This window comes from Chrysemys picta, chromosome 24, assembly GCF_011386835.1.
Source record: "Chrysemys picta bellii isolate R12L10 chromosome 24, ASM1138683v2, whole genome shotgun sequence".
Classification (NCBI taxonomy): Eukaryota; Metazoa; Chordata; order Testudines; family Emydidae; genus Chrysemys; species Chrysemys picta.
In genome coordinates, this window is record NC_088814.1 from 14,910,203 (window position 1) to 14,934,946 (window position 24,744).

The 24,744-nt window shown below is 57.7% G+C and overlaps 2 protein-coding genes across 4 annotated transcripts in view; one reads left to right on the top strand and one right to left on the bottom strand.

Annotated features, from left to right (window-relative positions):
- The first annotated feature begins 9,065 nt into the window (after positions 1-9,065).
- Positions 9,066-12,825, top strand: HIGD1B (HIG1 hypoxia inducible domain family member 1B). Of its 2 annotated transcripts, none has more exons than XM_005282870.4 (4): positions 9,066-9,175; positions 10,819-10,922; positions 11,455-11,589; positions 12,599-12,825. In XM_005282870.4, exons 1-4 carry the CDS (start codon positions 9,111-9,113, stop codon positions 12,661-12,663), a joined length of 369 nt encoding a protein of 122 aa, XP_005282927.3. In that variant the 5' UTR covers positions 9,066-9,110; the 3' UTR covers positions 12,664-12,825. The 2 variants fall into 2 exon arrangements, with proteins under 2 accessions (XP_005282927.3, XP_005282926.2); XM_005282869.5 differs by lacking the exon at positions 9,066-9,175 and adding an exon at positions 9,371-9,508.
- A 1,530-nt stretch (positions 12,826-14,355) lies between these two features.
- Positions 14,356-24,744, bottom strand: part of EFTUD2 (elongation factor Tu GTP binding domain containing 2) — a 36,985-nt gene continuing 26,596 nt past the window's right edge. For both annotated transcript variants that reach the window (XM_024104587.3, XM_005282868.5), the window contains exons 19-28: positions 24,382-24,483; positions 22,640-22,722; positions 21,838-21,924; positions 20,784-20,910; positions 20,204-20,291; positions 18,668-18,786; positions 17,558-17,652; positions 16,978-17,131; positions 15,395-15,502; positions 14,356-15,105 (exon numbers count right to left, since the gene is read on the bottom strand). In XM_024104587.3, coding sequence (XP_023960355.1) covers positions 15,010-15,105; positions 15,395-15,502; positions 16,978-17,131; positions 17,558-17,652; positions 18,668-18,786; positions 20,204-20,291; positions 20,784-20,910; positions 21,838-21,924; positions 22,640-22,722; positions 24,382-24,483 — 1,059 coding nt within the window. In that variant the 3' untranslated portion in view covers positions 14,356-15,009. The remainder of the gene's footprint in view (positions 15,106-15,394; positions 15,503-16,977; positions 17,132-17,557; positions 17,653-18,667; positions 18,787-20,203; positions 20,292-20,783; positions 20,911-21,837; positions 21,925-22,639; positions 22,723-24,381; positions 24,484-24,744) is intronic.

A 24,744-nucleotide genomic window follows, 5' to 3' on the forward strand; every position in this document is an offset into this window, starting at 1 on the left:
GTCAGCAGTGCTGCAGGGCTAAGGCAGGCTAGTCCCTACCTGTCCTGTCACTGCGCTGCGCCCTGGAAACGGCTGGCAGGCCCGTCCCTTAGGTGGAGGGGGAGCAGGAGGCTCTGCGTACTGCTCTTGCCCACAGGCTCCGCCCCCCCTGCTCCCATCTAGGAGCAGGACCCGCTGGCCGCTTCTGGGGCACAGCATTAGCCTGCCTTAGCCCTGCAGCACTGCCGACTGGACCTTTAATGGCCCGGTTGGCGGTGTGACTGGAGCCACCCGGGTCACTTTTCAACCGGGTGTTCCAGTCGAAAACCGGACACCTGACAACTCCTGCCCTGGGATAACGCAGATGGGCCGAGTGTGGGGCTGTAGCAGCCGAGATTCTAGGCCCCAAAGCATTCTGCCTGCCCTGGGCAGAGCTGAGACCAGCCGGTAGGAGTGCAAGTCAGGAGAGCTGGGCTCTGCACTGACTCACTTGGGAGATCTTGAGAAAACAATGATCCCCGTCATATTCGAGGTGAATAGACAGGCAGAGCCCCAAGTCAAACACTGGGGATGGCACCATTAACAGGGAGGGGAGGGTGATTAACTGCTGGGCCAAACACCAAGGGAGTCTTCAGAGCCAGGCTGGAGGCTTTAGGGAAGATGCTTTGGCCAAACAAGCTATTGGACTCAGTATTGGGGTAATGGGGGAAACTCTGAATTGTGATTTACCAGAGTTCCGACCAGGTGATCGAATGGATCCATCCGGCCTTAAATTCTGTGAATCTACAGCGTGGTGAGTGCGCAGCCCAACCGAGCAATCCTCAGCAAGTTCTCACACGCACAAGAGAGAAGGCTGGTTGGGTGACGGGGGTTCTCGATTCTCCAACCTCCACTTGGACAAACTCTGATCAGTCCCCCTGGTTGTGGAGCCGGCTTGGGCCGCAAGCCGGTCTGAGCTAGTGCTCGCAGTGGCCTTTTTCTTTCTGCTGACAAATCCACCCTGAGCTCTGCAGACGGCTCCCTTCTTTGTAGCTCTTTGCTGGCCGGTGTCAAGCTGCTCCCAGCCCTGGAGGTTGGACCCTTGGCTCTTTGCGGTGTGTCATTTGTCACTTGGTATCACGTCTGCTTTCTGATTGGGTGGATGGAACTTTTTTAAGCAGGAGAATAGCCACCAATGACCATTCTTCTTTACCCCCCAAATCCCGCTGTCTCCACTCAAAGGGGAGTGTCAGAACAATGAACGGACATTCCCCCTTCGGACGTCTGTAAGGCCGGGTTCCCAGGGGCACGGCTGTGGGTCAGGATCCAAGCAGGTATTAGCAAAGAATCTCGCACAAATCCACCAGCACTAGCTAGCGCCAAGGACAGAGGCTCTGTTCAAGGTGAATTCACGCTCCGCTTTGGGAGGAGGAATACAAAGCCCTAGCACTCTGCTCCTGTTAACTTCAGTGTCCCAGTCCCCTCATTAGCGCCTTGTCGGGCTCACTTTGGGGAAGCTGGAGGGCTTTCAAGTTTCCTCGGCACCTCCTCTTTTTGTTCAGAGCGTCTCCCCGCTCCGAGGGTGGTTTATTAGCAGTAATGAATGCAGCCCGCGGGCCGCATGACACAAATGCTCGTTGGACCTTGTTAGTGACATGTCACCAGTTTGGGTTTCTTTGAGTCTAACAATGGCTCTGCGTCCTAGGGTTTGACCTCCGCTCTCCTTCCCCATCCCTGCGATGCCGCATCCTAACCAGACTTGGCAGCTAATATTAAGGCTTCCTGACACCCAGTTAACTTCCGAAGCCTCGCTCCTCCCTTTGCATTGCTTTGCTTTGCATTGCGGGCACAGCACTGGGGGAATCTCACAGCCTCTCTGGAAACCGGGACCAGGTGTGACCTTCCAGAGCCATCCCAGCCTCAGCGAGGAACGGGGTGGGCACCACAGGGACCTGCATTGTCAGAGGGGCCCTGGGTTTGGTCACGGAACCATTCACTCCCTCAGACCAGACAAAACTCCCTGGGCCTCAGGGAGTCAGGCGCAGATCCCCAGTGGGAGCCAGGCACCTAAATACCTTCGGGCTCAGGCACCAACTCCCATGGCTAGCTTCCGTCAGCCCTTTGAAAATGGCAGTCTCAATGCTAATGGTGCCAAGCTCTTCACTCGGCCCCTCCTGCCTGGAATAAGGGCAAAGCACAGGCCTGTGAGTTAAGAGATGGGGTGGCTCTGTCCCTGATGCTCTGCCCTGCTCCATGCCTCAGTTTCCCCATCTGTAAAATGTTAATCACCATATTGCTCTTGTCCCCCCGGGGGGCTGTGAGGTTTATTTCATTCTAAATATGTGAAATGCTTTGAGATCCGCAAGCCCAAGACAAGTTGTATTGCTGTTGTTATAGCTCCCCAGTGCACCATCCTCCCCGACTCCAGTCTTTGACAGCCAACGCCAGCTGTCCCCAGCAGATACACCCGGCGTCACCGGACTCCAGCACCTGGACACTTGTTCTGAGAGAGGAGGCCACGGCCCCACTGGGCCTCCCGCTTCCGGCACCCCTGCACGGAGCATCTCGGCAGACTCCATCCAGGCCCAGCAGATGAGACGCTCCAGTGCCTCGTCCCGACCTGTTTTTGCCCTTCTCCAGCCCATTGATGGGAGGGTCTCCCAAGCGCTTTCCAAAGCCGGCAGCCCCTGTGGGAGGCGCTGCCCCGCCAGAGGAGTTTCTCCACACAGGAGCCAAGGCTGAGATTTCCCATTCTGGGTCCCCAAACTGAGACTCTTCTAAAGGGGCCAGTCAGCTTCCGAGGCCCACGTAAGTGGCCACACTGGAGGCAGGTGCTGCAGTGGGGGGGTGAGGGGAGGAAACTCCCCTCCCGTCGGTATATGGCGCCCCCTTCAGTCTGCTTCCAGACACTGCATTTTAGCCAAGCCAGCGTTTCCTGGCCCAGGATTGCACCTTGTCCAGCTGGGCTGGGGAGTGGTGTGGGGGAGGGGAGGAAGCAAATTCCACCCTGTGGGGAGCAGGCAGAGATGGTGTTTGAAGCTGCTCCAGGAGCAGGGAGGGAGACGGCGTCCCAGGATGAGGGTTAGTGGAATAAATGCAAGGGGCCCCCACCTGGCTAGCACCCCCAGAGACACAGGCGGGGCAGAGACCGGGCAGAGCGGCCAGGTGCTCCATTCGGGAAGTGGGATGAAGCCGGGGGCTGTACAAAGCAAAGGTTACAACTGGAGGGAGGCTGGCCCAGTGGTCAGAGCTCTAGCCTGGGACTTGGGATAGCTGGGCTCAGTTCCCTGCTCTGCCACAGCCTGTGTGACCGTGGGCAAGTCAATGAGAGCCTTGGTTTCCCATCTGAGGAGAAAGATGCTCCTGTTCTCCCAGCCCATGTTGCTCTGCGGGCTTGGACTATTTCTCGCTCTGTGTCCGTGCTGCACCCAGCTCAGACGGGCCCTGAACTGGGGCAGGGCCTCTCGCTGCTCCAGGTAAACAAGGACAATACTTCTCAATCGATCCCATTAAACGTTGCACTCCGGCCGGCGTCTCAGGGAGGGCTGGAAAGCACCGCCGTGCCCTGCACTGGCACCCTGAAGGAATGCGCTCGTTAACCCAGCTGCAAGCCGCCCCCCAATTGCACTGCGAGGCCTGCGCAGCGTGCAAGCAAAAGCCACTCAGCCTCTGTCAGAACCATCCCGGCCAACCAGAGCCCCAGCTGAGCCTGCAAACAAAAGCGCCAGTTCCTTCCTGCTGCTTTCCCAGAGCACGGCCAGCTGTTAGACAAAGGACACGGCACTCACCAGACGGCTTTGCCATGCTCCAGAGGAAACGACAGGCCCCCCCAGCAAAACAATGTGTGGTCCAGGATGCACGAAAAGCCAATTAGCTTAATGAAGTGAACCATTACAAGCTCCCGAGCTGCCTCTCCCCACGCTGGCCCAAATAGTCTCCTGCCCACACCTCAACAAAGACGCTGCCTGGGCAAGCCCTGCGGCCCCTCCCTTGCTGGGAAGGAGCAGGGGCTCAGATGGGAGGGGAGCCGCTCGCTTTGGAGTGCCAGCCCAGCATTCCCCAGGCGGGTCAGCTGCCAGAAGGGTGTGGGGAATAGCTCCGAACCATCCCAGGCCAGGGTCCTGCTTAGAGAGCCCCCCACTGCCCTGGTCACGCAGCCCCCACGCCACGCGGCCAGAGCGGTGCTGCTCCAGCTGGAGAGTGCCAGGCCCTGACCTGGCTGCTTTCCTGCGGCACCGGAGCCCACAGCAGCCGGGTGAGCTTCGCTCCCATTTTACACGTCCCCTTCCCTGCCGGGTGGTCTCCAGAGCTCACCCCCTCTGGCTGCGGGTCCCAGAGTGGGGGTTGTTGTTTCAATGGGGACCGCGCGTGGTCCACCCACCGCCTGGGCTTCCAGCCATGCACAGCCAGGGGGCACATGGGCATGGTCCGTCCCCCCGCCCAGGAGCTCTCCGCACGAGGGAAGCAGCTGGGTGTTGGTGCCAGGAAAAGAGTGTGACAGCGGACGCGTGTGCATGGGGGGGGATGGGGGCGTTGCCAGGTGCAGCTGCAGGGTTCCTGCCCCCGGCCCTGCTCAGAGAGAGTCTGACAGAGCCAAAGTGGCGGCGTGGCTGGAAGCGGCTCTGGGCTCCAGTGAGAGGAAGCAGCAGGGCCGTGCCGCCCTTGCTCCTGACCCCGCTGAGCTCCCACAGCCGGCTTGGGAAAGGGCTGTTTATCTCCCTCCCTTTCGCCCCTGGAATTCACAGGGGCTGGGGCCCGGCTCCAGCCCTTTGATCTAAGGAGGGGTCAGTGTTTTCCACTCAAGCTCCCTGCAGCGAGGGAGGGAACAGGACGTTGGTGGCTGCAACTGGGCCGCCAGGCTCTGACCCAGGTCCCTCTGTAAACATCCCTCATGAGAAACAATCCCGTCCCCAGCCTGGTGGGAACAGCAGCAACGGGAACGGCCGGACCCTCCCTCCCAGCTGGCCCCAGCTCAGTGGCTCACTCACGGAGCCTCACTTCTCACTCCCTGTCCGGCCAGAGTAACTCAACCGACTTTGCTGGCTGAAATCAGTGGGCCAGATACCACGGAGACAGGTCTCGAGAAGCAGTATAGCCCAGTGGGTGGAGCACAGATCTGGGACTCAGGAGACCTGGGGTTTATTCCTGGTTCTAGCCTGCTGGGTGACCTTGAACAAGTCATTTCCCCGCTCCGTGCCTCCGTTTCCCCCAGTTAGAATGGGGACAGGACACTGCCACTGAGCAGGGCTCTCTGAGCTCCTCAGGGCACCTCTCACCTACACTGGAGAATTCCTAAGGAACCGTGGGAGAGTTAGAGCAGCATAGAACAGAGCCTCTGCCCAGTCGCTCCCCATCACTCTGGCAAGATGGCCTGTGACGAAGTGGGAATGTTCTTAATGTTTCCTCTGAATACTGTTGGGGTGCCTCAGTTTCCCCTATGCATTTCTTAAGTCACTAGCTGGTGGGATAAGAGGGTGTAATTGTTGCAGAGCAAAGGGCCAGTGCACATAAATGGCCGACACTCTGTCTCCTGGCAACTAATGGCCGGGGCCCTTCCCCCCCCCCCCCCCGTGCAAGGTGATACCTAACGGTGTTGAAGAACAAAGGAATCAGGTGACCTCCTGGCCCGGGAAAGGGACAAAGCTCAGAGGAGGAGGGGCTGGAGAGTTTCAGTTTGGAGCTGGCTGGGGACGTGGAGTGAGTGCAGACATGTGTGTCTGGCTCACTGCCCCCCAAAATGGACCCAGCTGAGGGATCCTGTTCTCTGTACCTACAAGCTCTGTTTTAGACCATGTTCCTGTCGTCTAATAAACCTCTGTTTTACTGGCTGGCTAAGAGACACATCTGACTGCGAAGTGGGAGTGCAGGACCCTCTGGCTTCCCTAGGACCCCGCCTGGGCGGACTCGCTGTGGGAAGCGCACGGAGGGGCAGAGAATGCTGAATGCTCCGAGGTCAGACCCAGGAAGGTGAAGCCGTGTGAGCTTCTTGCCTGGAGACAGTCTGCTCAAAGCGAGGAGACTTCAGCAGAGTCCTGCCTGGCTTCGTGGGGAGCAGTTCCAGAGCGTTGCCCGGGGACTCTGTGACATGGCCACATGCTCCAGAAGCCAGGAGCACATTGCAAACCTAATGGGGCGCTGGACTCGGCACCCTGGGGAACACGCGCTCACAAGTTCACCACCTTTGTCTGCATGCAGAACTGGGTCCTTGGTGCTGCACTGCAGGGGTCAGGGGCTGTGGGCCCCAGCTGGGGCTGCCCTCCCCCACCTCCCAGCTGGTTTATCACTGGGAAGCAGCAGCCAGGGTGCCAGTGTCCCAGGTGGGCGCTCTGCTGCTAAGCCAATGCAGGGGCTCGCCCCAGCGCGTCCCAGTTTATCCCCTCGCACGTTTCTTACACCCTCGCCCTCAACCGTGGGCAAGCAGATGCTGCCTGCCTCTCGCAGGGGCCTGTTGGAGCTGCCCGGGGGGCGATGTAGCCGGGCTAGCGGGGGTTCCACTGGGGGGAATTAACTCAGCACTGCCTGGGGGCAGAACTAGATTAAGAGAGGGGGAAATGGGGCGGAGGAGCAGGGAAAGCTGCCTGGCTCCAAGATGCATTGGGACAGAATCCTCTCCCCTGGGAAGTGCTGGGACCCCCTTTGCGTGGGACGCTGAACGCTTGCCAGGCGTGTCCCGGCAGACCGGGGACTGTTCAGCCCACTGGTCTGCTGCAGTGGAGGTTAGTGACGCCCTGCCCTGGCCTTGGGAGCACCAGCTGGAGAGACTCAGGTGTTGAGCCCTGGACAGCCCCAGTGCAATCCCTTGTGTCTTGGCCCAGACGGCCATCGTCACATTGTACCGGATGGATTGGGCCCTGAGGAGCCACGCTCAGGCCTGGGGCCTCCTCCGAGACCCCGTGCCCCAAAGAGCTTGTCTGCGGCTTCAGAACGGGGCTCAAAGGGCTGCTCCTAACCCACAAACCCTAGGAGTTGGTACAGCCTTTGCTTTGCCCAGTTTCTGAAGCGATCCAGGGACCTGGCTTCCTCCCCACTCCCCGTCCCCGTCCCCCAAGCTGTGTGTCATCTGCAGGCTTTCCCGGGGATGATTTCTGGTTTGGGTCTAGGTCATTAATCAAACTGTGAAAGAGCGAAGGGCCAAGAACCGCTCCCTGCAGGACTCCACTGGAAACACACCTGCTCCATGACGATTCCCTGTTTACAGTTACATTTAGCCAGCTTGTAATCCATGTCATGTGGGCCAGGTCCATTTTATAGTCTAGTTTTTTAATCCAAATATTGTGCAGTATTGACTCAAATGCCTTGCAGAAGTCTAATTATATTTTACCTTTGCCAACCAAACTTGGAATCTCATCAAAAAGAGATATCAAGTTACTTTGTCATGATCTATTTTCCACAAACCCATGTTGATTGATATTATGTTACCCTCCTTTAATTCTTTATTAACTGACGAGTGGATCAGCTGTTCCATTATTTTGCTGGGATTGATTTCAGGCTGACAGGCCGGGAACTACCCCCATTGTCCCATTTCCCTTCTTAAATATTGGCACACCATGAGCTTTCTTCCAGTCCTCTGGAACTTCCTTCGTACTCCAAAAGTTCTGGAAAAATCAACTTTAACATCCTCAGCCAGCTCTTTTTAAACTCTTGGTTGCAAGTTCTCTGAACCTACTGATTTAAAAATCTCCAACTTTAATAGCTGCTGTTTAACATTCTCCTGAGTTAGTGTTGGAATGGAAAGTATTTCTTCATCATCTTATGATATATCTACATCATCTGGCTTTTTCCCAAATACAGAAGAGGAATATTTATTGAACACTTCTGCTTTGTCTGCAGTTCTACCATTTCCATTTAGTAATGGACCAATACCATTGCTAGGATTCCTTTTATTCCTAATATACTTAAAGAAACCTCTTCTTATTGTCCTTAACTGTGCTGGCCATAGATGCCACCTTATGTCCTTTTGCTTCCCTTATCAATTTTCTATAAGTCCTAGCTTCTAATTTATATTCATTGCTATCAACTGCCCCCTTTTTCCATTTGGTATCTATTGTTTTGTTTTATATATATATCTGTTTTTGCTTTGAATTAACGGCTTGAGACCTGGTTTATCAGAGATTGTCTTACACTTCATGATCATCCAAGACAGCTATTCTCCACATTAATGATGCAGCTGGACAGACCAGGCATGGACCACTCTCTGCAGCAGCCTTCCATTTATCAGCTCCACAGGATGATGAAAGGTCTATGCCAAATCTATAAAGCCCTTGGAAAGAGAAGATGCTCTTGTGGCTAAAGCCCCTGCTAACCTGGAAGAGAAGCCCTGGAAAGTCTCTGCCATGGATTTCACACAGAGCCCATACACCATTTGCTGCAGAATGGCTGTGTGGGAGCAGCATGCAGGCAACGCTCCAGGGTGATGTTCTCTAGAGGTCTAAATCCAGCAGAAAACATGAAGATTCAGGGGCCCTGCTTCCCAGCCAGACATCACTGATTGTCACAAAGCACCGGTGCTGAAGCCTCTTCTCCAGGCTCACTGGGACATGGCCAGTGGGTAACATCGAACAACGCCACGGGCATGTCGGTGGCACCGCCCACGAGAGGATCTCCAAGCACTTTACCAATGTCTGTTCACTTGGCCGCACAGCCCCCGATGTCGGCAGATATTAGTGTCCTCGGTTTACACATGTGCACACTGAGGCCCCAGGAGAGGAAATGACTTGCCCAATGAATCAGTGCCAGACCTGGGTGCAGAACCCAGGAGTCCTGACTCCCAGCCCCTGCTGTCTCTCCTAAACAGACAACCCGTCCTTCCTTGTGTGTGTGTGTGTGGGGGGGGAGAGACTGGGCTCTTCCCTCCGTATTAACGTTAGCAAAGGGGGCTGTGTAATTCCTGCCACTGCCCAGCGCCACCTGCCACCAGAGCACCTTCTAGTCCCATCACCTCCCCCATCACTCGGGCATGAGGGGCCAGGCACAGCTGGGTGTCACTGCCTACCCCTGGGGGGCGGGCGGCAGAGGCTTGGGGACGTGTAAGGGAGGGCCCAGGGGATGGGAGCCCCATGGTTAAAGGGGGCTGGCAGCAAAGGTAGGGCAGGGAGCTCAAAGGATTGGGAGTGGGAGGAAGGCCAAGCCCGCCCTGGGGTGGGGATTCTGCTATGAGCTTGGAGTGCGGGAGTGGCTGGGAGACAAGGACAGACGGGAGATTGGTGGACACCCTGAGGTACTGGTGGAGCTGGGACTTTTCCTTCCTGTTTCTCATGGCTCAGGGAATCCTGGGCAAACCCGGGGCCCTGGGAGTTCAGCCAGGGGGTGGGGTCTTAATTTCACAGGAGACCTTTCCGTGCGGGAGGGGAGCTGGGGTCTGGCAGACAAAGGGTTAAGGTCCCTGGAACTGGTGCCAAGTTACCAGCCCCCTCTCCGCTCTCTCCCCCTCCCGGGCCGGTGACTTTGCTGTAACCCTAAAGTGCAAGGCTGGGAAATGTCCCTGGTGCGGCGGGGAGAGGAGGTCCTGCCCGGGCCGCCTCCAGACCTAGCCCAGCAGCACTGAGAGCAGGTAAGTGCCAGCAGGCCACACCCAGATCCCCTGGCACACGGCTCTGGGCCCGGTGAGTGCTGGGCAGCGCCCCCCGAGCCAGCAGCCTTGTCAGACACTCGGGGCGCCCTGGCTGCCTGTGCAAGGAGGGAGGTTCAGTGTCTCAGGTCACGGCGCTTCGCTCGGCTCTGCTGGGGGGGAGATGCAGCTTTCTCGGCAGCTTGGCAGAGCTGATGGCACGAGGAAGTAGCCCAGGGATCCTCGAGGGGTTTGGAGATATCCATCCCTGGGAAGCTTGGCCATGCCGCACTGGCGCCCAGCGGCCCTGGGGCAGATAACGGCTGCGGACCTGCCGGGCATTAGCAGCAGGAAATCTGCTCCAGCCGCGTCCCCTGCACACCCGGGCACAGACCAGGGGATGGCGGCTCCTGCGCAGAGGGAAGTCAGGACCCCCCCCAGCTACGGGTATTTTACTGCACCCCTGGGGACCCTGATGCTCGCTCCCACCGTCCGCTCAGCCTGCCCTGCTTTAGGATCCCGAGGACAAACAAGGGTCTTCGCGGTGTCACGCTCACAGTCCCGTCACTGACTAGCGACCGCTTCACCCTGGACTGCGGCTCATGACCAGCCTCCAGGTCATCTGGGAATTGTCCCGCTGGCGCAGGGTCTGGTTTGGTGCTGGCCCCGAACAGGCCCCAGGTACAGCCTGGCCTTGGGCTGGCTGGTGCGAATGCCGCGTCCCCTGCACTGCAGGCCCAGGCTCACCCGCCAGCGCCGCTGGGAACTCAGCCCGAAGCCCAGCAGAGCGAACGCGCGGCCCAGTGATGCAGGGCTGAGGCACGGGAGCGGGCGCTTGCTGCAGCCGCGGGACGAGCCCATTGCTGGGGGCAGCAGGACACGGCACAGACCGAGTGGGTTCTATTCTGGGAACCTCCCTCCCGCCAGCCCCCGGCAATAGGACCAAGTGGCCAACAGTAGCCCAGCCATAGACATGCCTTAGCTGGCCAGCCCCTGACCGGGCCCCAGGGAGGCAGGGTTCCTGGGTTCTACCCCTGGCCCTGCCACCAACTCACTCTGTGACCATGGCCGAGACACCCGCCCCCTCCAGGCCCCAGCTGTGAAGTGGGGAGAGGGAGGGGGGCGTGGGTGGTTCCTGTGGTAAGACACTTGCAGCTCTGTGGGGAGGAGGCGCGAGGAAGTTATGCAGAGCCCTGGCTGGGGGCACCAGGCAGCCCCAGGAGTACAGCTCTGTGAGGAAGGGGACGCTGGAAGAGGGGAGTCATTGGCTGCTGGGGTTGGAAAGGTGGCTCATGGGGCCTGTTTGCCTGCAGGGGCAGGATGGTTATGGACGAAAGCCAGTGGGTCCCCGAGCGCGAAGGCACCGTCTCCACCAAGCTCCTGCAGAAGGCGGGTGCGGCCCCGTTCATGCCTGTTGGTGAGTGGGGGTGAAAGGGTGCGGCTGGGAGGGCAGCGTGCCCTGGGACCCAGCGAGGGGACGGCCTGAGGAACTGCATCCTGGAGGCGGGAGGCAGGACCGGAAGAGCAGAGCTGCGGCAGGTCACAGCTGAGCCAGGGGAGCTTATATAGCACCTGCCCTGCCTGGCCCTGCAGCGACCCCCCGAGCTGCGTGGCCACGAGAGAGACGTGAACAACCCTTCCCCAGCCGAGCCAGGGCAGCTCCCGGCTTCCCACAAACGCTGGCTGCCGTGTGAACGGACCCGTCCTCAGAGCCCCAGGGAGGGGAAGAGCTCGTAACGAGCGGCCCCTGCAGGTGGGAGCGCAGCACTGAGGGGGCTACGGGTGGGGGCTGCTGACGGGAGCGGGGTAGCCCAGAAGCCAGGAAGAGTAAAACTAGCAGGGAGGCCCTTGGCCAGCAGCTCACGCTGCAGCATCCGTCTCCTCCAGGCCTGCGGTGTGCCCAGGGGAGCCTCCCAGTGACCAGCTGCCACGCGCTCTCGCTCCCACAGGCATCGCGGGCTTTGCCATGGTGGCCGCTTATGGCCTCTACAGACTGAAGGCCAGAGGAAAGATGAAGATGTCTGTGCACCTGATCCACATGCGCGTGGCTGCCCAAGCCTGCGTGGTTGGTGCCATCACGCTGGGTAAGTGAGGGCTGGGGGTGGCTGGGGCCAAGATGCACATGGGCAGTGGCTTAGGGAAGCTGGGAGCACTGCCGGGGGCTGCACTCCGCGAGGCGACGAAAACCCCACCAGGGTGGAGGATTCTGCAGCTGCTGGATGGTGCGTGGGCATGGGCCACCTCCTCCTGGGGCCGGGGCCTGAGTCACGCAGAGGAAGGGGTGGGGGGGTCACTCCATCAAAGGGGTTTATTTGAAATTGGTGCCGGATCAAAGGGATTTTTGTGTGTCTCACAGACTTGGCCATGAAGTCCAAGGTCCCTGCCCTCGAGTACAAGGGGAGACGCTGTGTCCCCACCCAGGGCTGTTGTTGAATATCACCTAGTGCACCTGAATCACCCAGCCCGTAATGGGGCTGGGGCTGTGAGCGGCCTCCCCTTTCCTCCCCTTCCCCGCCCAGTGACAACGCAGCCCCTCTCTGCCAAGATGCCAGTGGGCGGGGGGCCAGGCAGCTGGAAGGCTGATGGGCCCCAGCGAGCAGCAGCTCCGCTCTCTGGAGCACGCAGTTAGCAACTTCCAGCAGGCCGAGTGCGTCAGCGCAGACGGTGTCGAGGCCACGGCCGCTGGGAAAAGCTCTCAAGAGGCTTAGTCCCTGCCCCCGACAACTCCAGCTCGGCGATCCTGCATCAGCTCGCCGGCCCCGAGTCTGGTTTACACTGCGAGCCCTGCGGCGCGACTTGGGCAATTTGATTTGCCTCCTGCACAGCCCCAGGCGGAGCGTTTCAGGCAGCGCTGCCTGCAGCCAGGCCAGCCGCTGGCCACCTGAGCGAAGGCGAAGCGCCCGCAGCCTGGGGGTAGCTGTTCGCACTTCACAAGCTTCTCTTCCCATTTCCCGTCCCGTTTGAGCTGCCTGCTCCTGCGGAGTGGGTGAAGTGATCCAGAGATCTCCAGGCCAAACGACGCTCTGCCACGTTCCTGGTGGGACGTTGTCCCTTTCGCTTTAGGGCCTGTGCTGATGTCACTCTCTCTTGCAGGTGCAACCTACACTATGTACAAAGACCACCTGCTGAAACCGGCTGCAGACAGAGCCCAGAAATAGACACGAGGAAGCTGCAGAGGTGGAGATGGAGCATCTTAGGGCCCCCGCACAGTATTCTTCCCTTTGCCTAACCTAGGCCCTGCAGCCCAGCGCTCCCAGCGGCTGCTGTTGTGTATGTAACAAATCCTGCTTTTCTGGTTTATAAAGTGACAGTTAAAGGGAGGCTCGGCCCAGTTCTTGGAACGTACTTGGAGCTGGCGCAGGGGAGCTGCAGGCAGCACTTTGAGCTGGTCAGTAAGGCAGGCAGTGCAGCGCAGGACGCCTGGGTTCTATTCCCAGCTCAGGGAGGGACGGCAGCTGGGCAGGGGCGAGGGCTCACACTGCTGCATGAGGGATGAATGGTGCTAAGGCAAAGAGAGGAAGGGTCCCCCGGGCCCCAGGCCCTGCTCTGCAACGGGGTAACCACCCCTCCTCCTCTCCCTTGCCCGGCCTGTAGCCTGGGGGTGGTACTGTGACAATGAAGGCCTGCCGCAGAGCTGGGAGAGGTGAGCGGCAGGGTCCTGGGCCAGAGCCACGCCAAGGGGCCGAGATCTCCACGGAGAGAGAACAGGGCTCAGGGCCCCCGCGGGCTTGTTACCAAGGTGCACTGAAGCCAGGCCTGGCTGGTCTCCCTGGAGCCCTCGGCAGCCATAAGACAGAGACCTGCTCTGTTACGTAGCCCTGCTCCCCGCCGCTAGCATAGGGCCAAGGGCCATGCCCACAGCCTGGCACAGCGCACAGGTGCATGCCCATGGGACAGGAGCTCGGAGCTGCTGCCGGGGGCCTGACAGCCCCAGGACTTTCCACCTCGCCTCAGCTCAGGCCAGCCAGCCCCACCTGAGTGAATAAGGCAGGTGCTCAGCTCCTGCGGGCTCCTGCAGCCAGGGATGAGGAGGGGACCTGGAAGGGCCATGGCTAGGCCAGCCCAGCAGGAGGTCGTGGGTCCACCATGAACTGACACAGGGGAAACGCAGTCACATGGAGCTGGAAAGGGCCCAGGGCCCAGCGCAGTGTTCGCTTCACGAGACCAAACCCAGCAAGCTGGCGGGTGAACAGAGACGCCCCCAGAGCAAAGGCCCCAGACTATGCGGAGAGGAGGTACAGCCCGAGCAAGGGCAGTGCCCACTTCCCAACACTGACCTAGAGGGGGCAGCACTCGGGGTGAGGGCAAAAGGTCAGTGTCCATCATGGGCCATTCAGAGACTGACAGGAGATGGGACAGTTACTGTGCCCCCCTGCGAGCAGCGTGCAGGCTGGCTGGAAGCAGGAGAGGCGTGAGATCTGGGACCGAAGGGGAAGGGGACATTACGATTTGCAGAGCTACGCTGGAGGGGAAACAGGAGAGCACAGGCACTGCACAGTACGTATGAGCCAACAGCCACAGGGCTGCCGAGAGGCTCAGGCAGCACCAAGCCAGCGGACTGGCGACCCCCAGGCTGCAGAGATGGGAGCAGCGACCCTGCCACGCAGGAAGCCGGGGTGATTCACACTAGTGCATCCTGCTTGTTGGAGAGAATCCGCATGGGGGCTACACCCAGCACATGCCTCCCCCTTAGACAGATGGGCCAGAGGATGGGTGCAGCTCACAGTACAGAAGCAACCATCAGAGGGTCTTTGTTTCTGTGCTGTCTCCCTGGTTCCAGGGGTCACCATGTGGGCGCTGAGCCAAGCCTCTCTCCCCTCTGGGCAATGAGACCCCCGGGAAGAGACATGCCAAGGGAGAGGGGTTTTATTCAGTCATTACAAAGCTCAAAAATAAACTCGTACAAAATAGAAATAAAAATCCAGACTGGCGGCAGGTCCAGACTCCCGCCACCCGCTCCCTGCAAGGTCACTAACAACCCCCCAGATACAGGCCATCCCCCTTCCTCAGCACCCCAGGAGAGGCTCTGCCCCGCCCGGGAAGCCTGCACACGTCACTGGCTGCAGCTCCCAGCTTTATCAGAGACACCTGCAGGCGGCTGAACCCAGCATGAAACCCCTGCATGAAACTGCAGGTTGTCCCCAGTAACCCTAACGCCATGTTCCCTGGGGGAGCACGGGGGGGGGAGGATTAACCCATTTGGGCCTGGAACTGCCTCGTGTGGCTATAAAATTCACTTGTACACAGCAGTGGAAGTAACAGTCTGCAGGGGACCAAGAGTGATATCAACCATGTCCATATTCTGTCGATCTCGAGTGCAGACACCAAACACACAGAGCCTGTAAGCTCGCGGGTAAGGGTCCTTAGCAGAAGTGCACGGCCCATGCAGTACCAGGGCAGCCGGACTGCGAGGGAGGAGATGTTTGCAGGATGAGGAGAGCAGGGGAAAGAGCTGGGCTGGCAGACACTGGAGCAGTCTCTGGTTAGCCTCTGCGGCAGCACGGTCACATGGGGTAGTTCAGAACTACATCCTGCTTGGCCAGCTCCAGCAACATAGGGTCGTCGAAGAACTTGCTGATGCTCACGTCCTCGCTCAAGCCCTGCGGATGGAGAAGCAGCAGCATGAGCTGGAGAGGTGAGAGCCAGCAGAGCTACCAGAGATCCGAGCAGCCCACCCTGGCGCGTTCAAAGCCCTGCTGAAAGAGCCCCTGGGAAACAGGCAGGCAGAGCACTAGCCCATTCCAGCACCAGGCCAAGGGGACGGCTCCGTGTGTCAGGCAGCAAGCGGAGTCCAAAGCACGGCTGTGGGCGAGGGGCACGTTGGGCCCTAGGAACTGTGCAGATAGGGGAGAAGAATCGCAGAGTGGGCGAGGCTGCTGCTGGCCTTACCTTTCTGCGCCTGGTCTTGATCATGAACTCTCTGGCCAGGTGAGGTGCTGGCTGGGGCTCCAAGGGCCGGATGACGATACTCTTGTCCAAGGGGTCTCCAGGCACTATCTGAAACACGGGCCAGAAAGTCAGCCTGGGAGAGAAGAGCCACTGGAGGATCCTGGGAGCTACCCTCAACTAGAGCAAACCCTAGTAACTCCGAGTCCTGGCGACTCTGCGGTCACTGCCGCAGACAGCCAGTCTGCCCGCTCTCCGTGTGGGGCTAGGAAACAGTCTGCCACAGCAGCACGAACTGTGCCTAGGGCACCAGGGCACCCTGGCACAGACCTGTTTACACTGCGTGCAATGGGTATCGCAGCAACACAGCTGCAGGCCTGATCAGTTATTGCCACCAACAGTCCCGGACGGGTTAATCCTGGCTACGGCCAACCTCTTTCGGTTTGAGCAGGTTACCACGGGGCCAGGCAGTGGAGAAGAGGTGTGTGCAGAATGCACTAAGGGCTAATCTACACGGGCAACGCTAAAGCGCTGCCAGCGCTCTAAAAACCCACCTCCACGAGGGGCGCGGCTCCCAGCGCCGGGGCACTGTCTACACTGGCGCTTTCCAGCTGAAACGTGCAGCGCTCAGCGAGTGTTTTTTCACCCCCGAGCGAGAAAGCTGCAGCGCTGTTAATTGCCAGTGTAGACAAGCCCTAAGCTGCGCATTGGTTCGAAGCGTCACAATCAGCGTTAGGAAGGTACACGCGGGCCGATTTGTTGCCAGTCAAAGCCAGGAAGGGTTTCGTTTTCGGAAACACAAGGTGTGTAACCCGTCTCACGAGCGTGGAGGCCAGTCCTGAGCCTAGACCCCAGGACCTCTGGAACGTGCATGCCAACCATCAAAGGAATTTACTCATCGCCTGCTGGCAGCTCCCACTTGCCTGGAGGGGCTGGCTCCGGGCTCATTCTAAGGAATTCCAGTCCAGCCTAGTCGTTCAATGTCTGAGGTGCCCGATAGCAGGGAGCTATTGCCTGCTCCTGCCAAGGGAGGACTTGCTTGACTAGTCTCTTGCAGCCCAGCCGGCCCAGGTTTAGGCATCTCGACCATGCCAGTACGGTCGGAGGCCCACAGCTCAGCCGGCACTTTCACAGAGAGGCATCGAAACAAGTTCTTTAATAGGTAACGGCTGAGGCGGAGCCTGTGGGCTCAAGGGCCCTGCACTGCAGAAACCAGGATCCCAGGTCCTGGCCCTGGTTTCTTGCTCCCCGAGTTGAAGGGCTGGGAGTGCCACTGAGGCAGCTTCCTCTGTCACTAATGAAGGACCCATTCGTGCCCATTAAGCAGCGGTGAAAGGCATCCCATCCAGACCACCGCATCCAGGGGGAAGCTGCAGCACGGATCCTCCTGGCTTGAGGCCTGGGACCAGTCATCTGGCTAGCAGCAGTAAATTTACAGCTAACATACAAACGGGACGGGAGCAGAGGCTCCTCCCAACCCCGAGGGCCTGCAATCATCCATTCCCTTTGCTCGTGGTACCCAGCGAGGCTGGTGGGGCACAGGCCTTGAACCCAACATGCCGCCCCACGCGGCTGCAGACACTCACCTGCCAATGGTGGAAGACAGACAGAGAGAAAGCCTGTCCCTGCGTGTGAGTCCTCAAGTCAGTCTCAAACCCAAACGAGTCAATGGCTGGGATAAAGGCTTTGATGGTGTAAAGGGGGGAGCCCGGGATTGGAGCGTCCTGAGTCACATGACCTCTGGCAAAGAGTCACAAAGAATTAACCCTCCCACATCTGCCTTTGAGGCATCGTCTGTTAAAACATCCCCTTGACATCACCTCTGTTCACCCCTCCACTGTCAGCACTGCAGGAGAGAACCACACACACAAAGGACCGAGTCTGATCTCTAACACCCCCTATGGCTGCAGTGGGGGCTCCCCGAGACACCCTCCCCCCGCATTGGGGGGCAGTCGAGACCCGCCAGTGAAGGTTTCATGCAATGCCACTGGAAAACCAACACCATGACTACACGTATTGCAGCTCTGATTTCCTCACGTGGCCTGCAATGCCAAGGGGACATTGCTTCCGGGCAGAGTCGCCACCTCGCAAACACACACACACACACACACACACACACACACACACACACCCCCCCCGCAGAGCCATGGTCTCCCTGCAGCTTACCTCCGCCGGGCCAGCACAGTGTACACTGCAGACACACAATCAGCAGGGGCCTGGACCTCCACAAAGTAGTACGGTTCCATCAGCCGAGGAGTGGCCTAGGAAAAGGAATGGGAAATTAGACGCCAGGCACACACCGAGCCCAGGCCCCAGGTGTTCCTGCCGGCCAGGAGGCAGCACAGGACACCTGTGTGTGAACAGGACACGGTCAGCACTGTGGGCACATAAGGGAAGGACCAAGACTTACTAGCCGAGTGATCCTGACCCTGCTGGCCAGGCTCCTGACCTGCTGAACGCCTTGCAGCAGATAAACAGAACCCTGTGGAGCTGCTGCGGGGGTCTGGGCTGTTCTAGGACCATCCCAGAGCAAACCCGCAGAGGGAGGAGCCCAGGCTCAGAAGGCCAAACACAGTCAGGGACCTGGAATGACTCTGCTATTGCTGTGCCTGCCTCCTTCTCCGGGGACTGGGGAGATTAATCGATGACTGAGCTGAGTTAGGCTGTAAATGTCTCACGCACCCCCGCGGTACTTACCACCCCCCCACCCAAACCCCCCCGTTCCACACGGCCCCCGAAGGAGACACAAGCTGTGTTAGGCTGTAAATGTCTCACGCACCCCCGCGGTACTTACCACCCCCCCACCCAAACCCCCCAGTTCCACACGGCCCCCGAAGGAGACACAAGCTGTGTTAGGCTGTAAATGTCTCACGCACCCCCGCGGTACTTACCACCCCCCCACCCAACCCCCCAGTTCCACACGGCCCCCAAAGGAGACACAAGCTGCGTTAGGCTGTAAATGTCTCACGCACCCCCGCAGTACTTACCACCCGCCCACCCAAACCCCCCAGTTCCACACGGCCCCCGAAGGAGACACAAGCTGCGTTAGGCTGTAAATGTCTCACGCACCCCCGTGGTACTTACCACCCCCCCACCCAACCCCCCAGTTCCACACGGCCCCCGAAGGAGACACAAGCTGCGTTAGGCTGTAAATGTCTCACGCACCCCCGCGGTACTTACCACCCCCCCACCCAAACCCCCCAGTTCCACACGGCCCCCGAAGGAGACACAAGCTGTGTTAGGCCCTGGCCACACCATGCACAGCACAGTCCTTACCATGAGGAAGGCGGAGTACACAACCCTCCTCGCCGTCGGGATAATCTGCCCTCCTCCCCGGTGCAGCGGCTCCTGAGCGATCACGGCATCCAGGATCTTAAACTTCACATTGCGGATCACTGGGCGTGGGAAGGAAGAGAGCAGGGAGTGACTGATGCCGTGGCTGGAGGAAGTCCCATTAACCCTTCCGCAAAGACCAGCCCAACCCGCACAGTCCGGGACCATCACGCCCAGCGCAGACACACAGCTGGGGTGCGCAGGAACAGGAGAAAGGCCAGAAGGGACCACTGTGATCATCTCGCCTGACTTCCTGTGTAACCCAGGCCACAGAACGTCTCCGTTTGAACTAGAGCGTACGTTGTAGGAAAACATCCAGTCTTGATTTCAAAGTATCCAGTGATGAAGAATCATTATTTCTAGTGTAAATCGGTCTAGCTTCAACTTCTAGCCATTGGATCTTGTTACACCTTTGTCTGCTGGACTTCAAAGTTTTGTTCCCCATGTAGGTACTTATAGATAAGGCTGCGAGTTGGTCACGGAGGTCACGGATTCCATGACTTTCTGTGACCTCTGCAGCCCCCCCAGCAGCTGCAGAAGTTTGGGTGTGGGGCTCAGGACTGGGGCACAGGAGGGGGTGAAGGCTCTGGATGGCGCTTACCTCGGGGGGGAGTTCCCTGGAAGCAGCATCATCCCTTGTCTCCGAGGGGGAGGCAGGCAGGTCAGGGGGCTCTGTGCACTGCCTACACCTGCAGGCACTGTCCTCGCAGCTCCCATTGGCCGGGAGCCACGGCCAATGGGAGCTGCGGAGCTGGCGCTCAGGGAGGAGGCAACGTGCAGAGCTGCATAGCCATGCATCCGCCTAGGAATGTCGCTGCTTCCGGGAAGGCGCGGAGCTGGGTAGGGAGCCTGCCAGCCCCACCCCCAGCCCCCAGCACCAGCGTTGGTCCCGGGCTGCGCACCACCCCACCCTCTTCCCAAGATCTAGTCAGGGGCATATAGTACAAGTCATGGACAGGTCACGGGCCGTGAATTTTTGTTTACTGCCAGTGACCTGTCCATGACTTTTACTAAAAATACCCGTGACTAAAACGTAGCCTTACTTATAGACTGTGATCAAGTCATCCCTTAACCTTCTCCTTGGCCAGCTCTTTTAAAACTCTTGGAGGCAAGTTCTCTGGATTTGCTGATTTAAAAATGTCTAGCTCTCGTACTGCTGTTTAACATCCTCCTTAGTTACAGTTGGAATGGAAAGTATTTCAGCAGCATATGACATCTGATTTTTCCCCAAACACAAAACAGAAATATTTACTGAATACTTTTGCCTTTTCTGCATGGTCAGACATCTAGTCCAACCTCCTGTATAACAGGCCAGAGAGTTCACCCAGCGAGTCCCGTTTAGACAGCAACACACCTGCTGGTTAAACTAGACCTTTTGTCCTGGGGCATATCATAGACAGATAATTTGGCTGCCAAAGGGGAGGAGAATTCATTCTTCTTGTTTTATTATTTGCATCTGCCCGAAGATCTTTTACTTACACTCATCACAGAGGGGTCCTTCCCTTGTGCCCCACTGGAACCCCTGTACGATGCTGTCCTTCACAGAGCCCAGCAGGGCCTTATCCACCTACACAGAAACAGACATTACAAATCAGCGATGGTGCATCCAGCTGCAGCAAGGGAAAGAGAGGGACCATTCTCAAGAGTGAATTCTAGAGGAGTAGCATTGCTTTGCACTTCTGTATTCTCTTCCTTTGACAGAGGGGTACAATAAGGCAGAGAGCTCAGAGCCAACATTTCAGAATTTGGCCCCTCGATCCATAAATCAAAGTGGTTTGACTTATGTGGGTGCTAAGCAACAGGGCACTTAAGCCACAAGTGGCTGGGCCCAAAGTCAAGGCAAGTCAGTGACAAAGCTGGGACTAGCCCATAGACGCCCTGACTGCTAGCCCCTGTTCTAAGAGAGTAAGACAGCTCTCTTGCAAAATTACAGCTCCAGACCCCTCCTGCCAGGGCCTGGGGAAAACATGTCGCCTCTGAATACCGGGGTGGACAAAGCTGCCCCAAGTCATTGCAGTGTGACTGTGCGCCTTCCTTTCCCAGGGCTGCCGTTCCTCACCTCCGAGGGCAGCGTGTCATCTACCAGAATGTTTGGGCCAGTAGCGTCTGGCCCAAAGGCCCAGATGGAGCGGGCAGCCAGCAAATCCCAGTCATACTTGGTCTGGAAGAATTCGCCCAGCTTCTTCCTGGTGGGAAGGGAACAGATGGAAAACGTTAGACAGCCCAGTTCCTGGCTCAGCGGGGAGAGACACACAGGCACAATGCAGCCTCACAGCTCCTCCTGCTCGTAGGGCGGCTCTACATTGCAGTTAGGTCGACATAAGGCAGCTGCAGTCTTGCTCCCTCCGACGTAAGTGCTCTACCACCTCATCATAACTCCACTTCCACCAGGGGCAAAAGGCTTATGTTGGTGTAGAATACTCGGTACCAGCTGTGAAATTGATGAGAAGGACCCCACTCCTCTGGAAAGATGGGAGGCTGGACCCTGCACCTGGCTGGGAATCAGGACGAGAAGTCGGGGCGGCCCTGCCCGCTCCCTGCATGGAGCCTGACAGCCTTGTCAATTGAGCCCTGAAATTGACAAGACTGCCCAGATCCCGGAGGGAGAAGCCAGCTCCTGGAGGAGAACGGGGGTGGAGAAGCCTCAGACGGTTGCCCCCTGTTCCCAGTGGGGAATGGATAGGGGAGAAGCCCTAGGTGGCTTCCCCCACTCCCTGAGGGGAACGGAGAGTGGGTAGCCCACCAGAAGTCTGTGGAGCTTCTTCCTGGTGGTGGAGCTAAAAGACGGGGCTCGCAGCTCCCCAGACTGCCCCTTTCAGGTTGGTGGAAGCGCTCCTGGCGAGGCCGCGCACCACTGACCCAAGGAGGATAGTGTGGCACGTGCCACGGCAGGAATTACTCTGGTGGCTATAAGCTGACTTAGGCTTAGCCTCAGGGTGACCCAGGGACTGGCCGGGTAGCACATTTAGAGACACCAACCCTACTAGGTTCCTCTTCCTCAGGGCTCTACACTGATGTTGTGACTTCCAGAGCTGTACATTTCCCTCCAGTTCTTCCCCAGCTACCGCCCTCTCACACAGACAAAGCCTCTGCTCTCCCCAAATTAGCCAGACCTGTTCCAGGTGATCTGGACCACCTCGTTCTCAATGTCCTCCGCGAGCCCCTTCTCCAGTGGCTCAGCAATCATTGTGATCTTGTTCCTGTGCAGACAGAGACGATGCCAATCAGCTAGTGGCAGAGATGGGAGCTTTCCCAGAGGGCAATCTGCACAGTTAGCAGCAACAGACTGAAATGAAAGGGGATGAGGAACCCAGAGGAAGTTACAATGGAAAAATATGTTCCCCTCTTGTTCTGTGGGAAACCACTGTGCTCTTACAACAGCTGCGTGCACCTGGGACGTGGCTAGGGAGATACAGCCAGCCACACACACGCCTCAGTTTACTGCCTGTTTATATTTCCAGGACTGACTCGCTCACAGCTCTTGGAAAGCCAGGAGACTCGGAGTCCTGCCGTGGGAACGTCAGAACCTGGAGCTCAGCAGCCAGAAGGTTTGCAGATGACGATGTGCAGTGGCATGTGATTAGAATGAGCCGGGAAGCAGTCTTTTAACCAGCACGTGTCAAAATGGAAAGTCCAGGTCACAGAAACTCCTAGCAGGTCCCTTTCTGAGGCTGGTGTAGGACTGTGCCCTCTTGTACACTATAGAGTGCTGGAAACAGGGGTTGCCAGACCAGATCACATGCAAGGTCCATCTAGCCCGGTACCCTACCTCCAAGTGCTAATGTGGGATAATGTGTCTCTTCCCCCCTCCTCCTAACCACACCAGAGACTGGCTTCAGTCCAGGGGAAGGGGATCCCACTGTCTCCCATGGGGACACCATTTCAGAGTTGGACCATCAGGTCACTAAGCCATACTTCTTATTGGGTGTCTCAGCAAAACACTTCAGGGAGGAAGTTTCCACAACAGTCTCACAGAACGTCACAACCGGATCAGCAACCTTTAAAAACAACAACAGTAGCAGTTTGTGTCTTTTCTTTGAACTTTTCAACTTCACAAACACACTTTACACAGGGACTGTCTGAAACCTTTTAAACCTCCCATTGTTACCAGCAATGCCTGAGATCACTATAATCAAAAGCAACGAGAGAAAAATCAGGGGCCTGTTTTGTTCAATGTTTCCTTTGGGCAACTGGCAGATCTGGGCGTCGAGTCTGTGTCCCCACTTCTCTCAGCTAGTTAGGCTGCCCTGGACAGTTGTGGATCATTGTGGGTCTTTCACAGCAGCAAGGGAGAGAAAAACATTTAAAAACCAAGGAAGTGTGACTGTGAGGCCACAAGGGGCTCTGGGCAGGGGTAGCTCTGAAAACAGTTCTCAGGGATTGAAACGGACTGAATTTCAACTTGACAGTGTCTCTTTAAGGCACCTGGATCCAGGAGAGTGGCTCCCTAGGTTATACTCTGAGCCCCATGCACTCTGCAGCACCATGGGACCAAATGCTTCAGCAAACACCCCTAATGTGAATGTATTGCAGCTCCATGAAATATTCTTCGGTCCCACTCCTCCCCTCCCCAAACACCCGCCCCCAACTGGGCCTCAGGACTGAAAGTGCTGTGATCTACTATGCTGTGGGGATTGTCTCCAGCAATGGCTATTTCTAACAATGGATTTTTCCTCAGTGTTCTCCAGGCAGCCCAGCTCTGTGGGCCTCAGTTGTCATGGTGTCATCCGGGCAGCCTGGCTCAGAATGGCCGTTCCCCCCCACACGTCAGAGGAAAGGGGAGCTTAGTTCTCAGGCCTTGGCTACTGGCTGTTCTACAGGCAGCATAGCTGCCCAGCCTACACTTCACTGCTCTGCAGCTCCCACTCCGTGGAACAGACGCTCGAGAGCTGCAGTAGTTCTCGGCAGGAAACAAAACGCCGGGGGTGCCTGCATCCGGCGAAATGGTAACGTCTGCAGTAAAAATGCTGGATTCTACGGCATCTTGGAAAAACACCAAACAGCCAAGTTCAGGAGCTGTGGAGATGATCTAGGCTGTTCACCCCTCTCTGAGCCAGCCACTGAGGCTCTCTGCAGACTCAGACCTGCACTGGTTACACTCTGCTCAGGTTTTCAAAGTTATCTTTGCAGCCATAAGAGCGAGAAGCTCAAAATTAAAAACATGGAGCTGAGATTCTGAGGCACGATTCTGTGCCAAGAGACGCACAGGGACCTGGCTGTCCTGGAGGGATGCATTTGCTTTCTTTGCTATTAAGAAATAAAGGGAAACTTCTTCCCATCTCCCTGCAACTCCTGGAAAGAGAATAACAATTCTTCGCCCTTCCCTAGTGCCTGTCATCTGAGGATCTCAGACATCTCAAACCTCACCCCTCCTGTGAGGTACGCACGTACCTCGTATGTCTCACAGAGGGATAAAGTGAAGCCTACAACAGAAGGTAAGTGGCGAGTCCGAGGTCAGACAGCAAGTGAATGGTAGAGGTAGGAATAGCACCGCGAAGTCTCAGCCGTCTCTCTACACCTCAGGGGCTGCAGTCATAAGACCCTGTGGCACAACGGGCCTGGGGCAGCAGCTGATTGCCACACTCCCAAGGGGGAGGAGGTCCCGTTTTATGTACTCTCAGTAATGACGACAGGAAAGGCTCGTTTCGCTTCCTCACCTTGATATCAATCTCTGAATACATCTTCCGTAAGTCATGCATCACACAGTCCAGGTACAGCTCCCCCGTCCCCAGGATCACGTGCTCTCCAGATTCTTCCACCTGAAACACCAGAACAGATGCCCCAAGCTACAGCACGGCATTCCTTCTGACCTAGCCCCTTCTAGCCTTGTCCACTAGGCCAAGGGAAATGAGTGTGGGGGACTCAGGGCCCTGTACCCCCCGGCTTCCTGCGATTCACCATGACTCTCAGCCAGCCAGTAAAGCAGAAGGTTTATTTAGACGACAGGAATACAGTTCAAGACAGGTCTTGCAGGCACAGACAACAGGATCCCCCTCAGTTAGGTCCATCTTGGGGTCCCC

What these genes read in the sequence shown, in the direction of transcription:
- HIGD1B (XM_005282870.4), top strand. Translation starts at nt 9,111, where the DNA reads ATGAGCTTGGAGTGCGGGAGTGGCTGGGAGACAAGGACAGACGGGAGA. An exon ending in AGATTGGTGGACACCCTGAG is followed by an intron (nt 9,176 to 10,818) that starts GTACTGGTGGAG and finishes GTTTGCCTGCAG; the next exon opens with GGGCAGGATGGTTATGGACG. An exon ending in GGTTGGTGCCATCACGCTGG is followed by an intron (nt 11,590 to 12,598) that starts GTAAGTGAGGGC and finishes TCTCTCTTGCAG; the next exon opens with GTGCAACCTACACTATGTAC.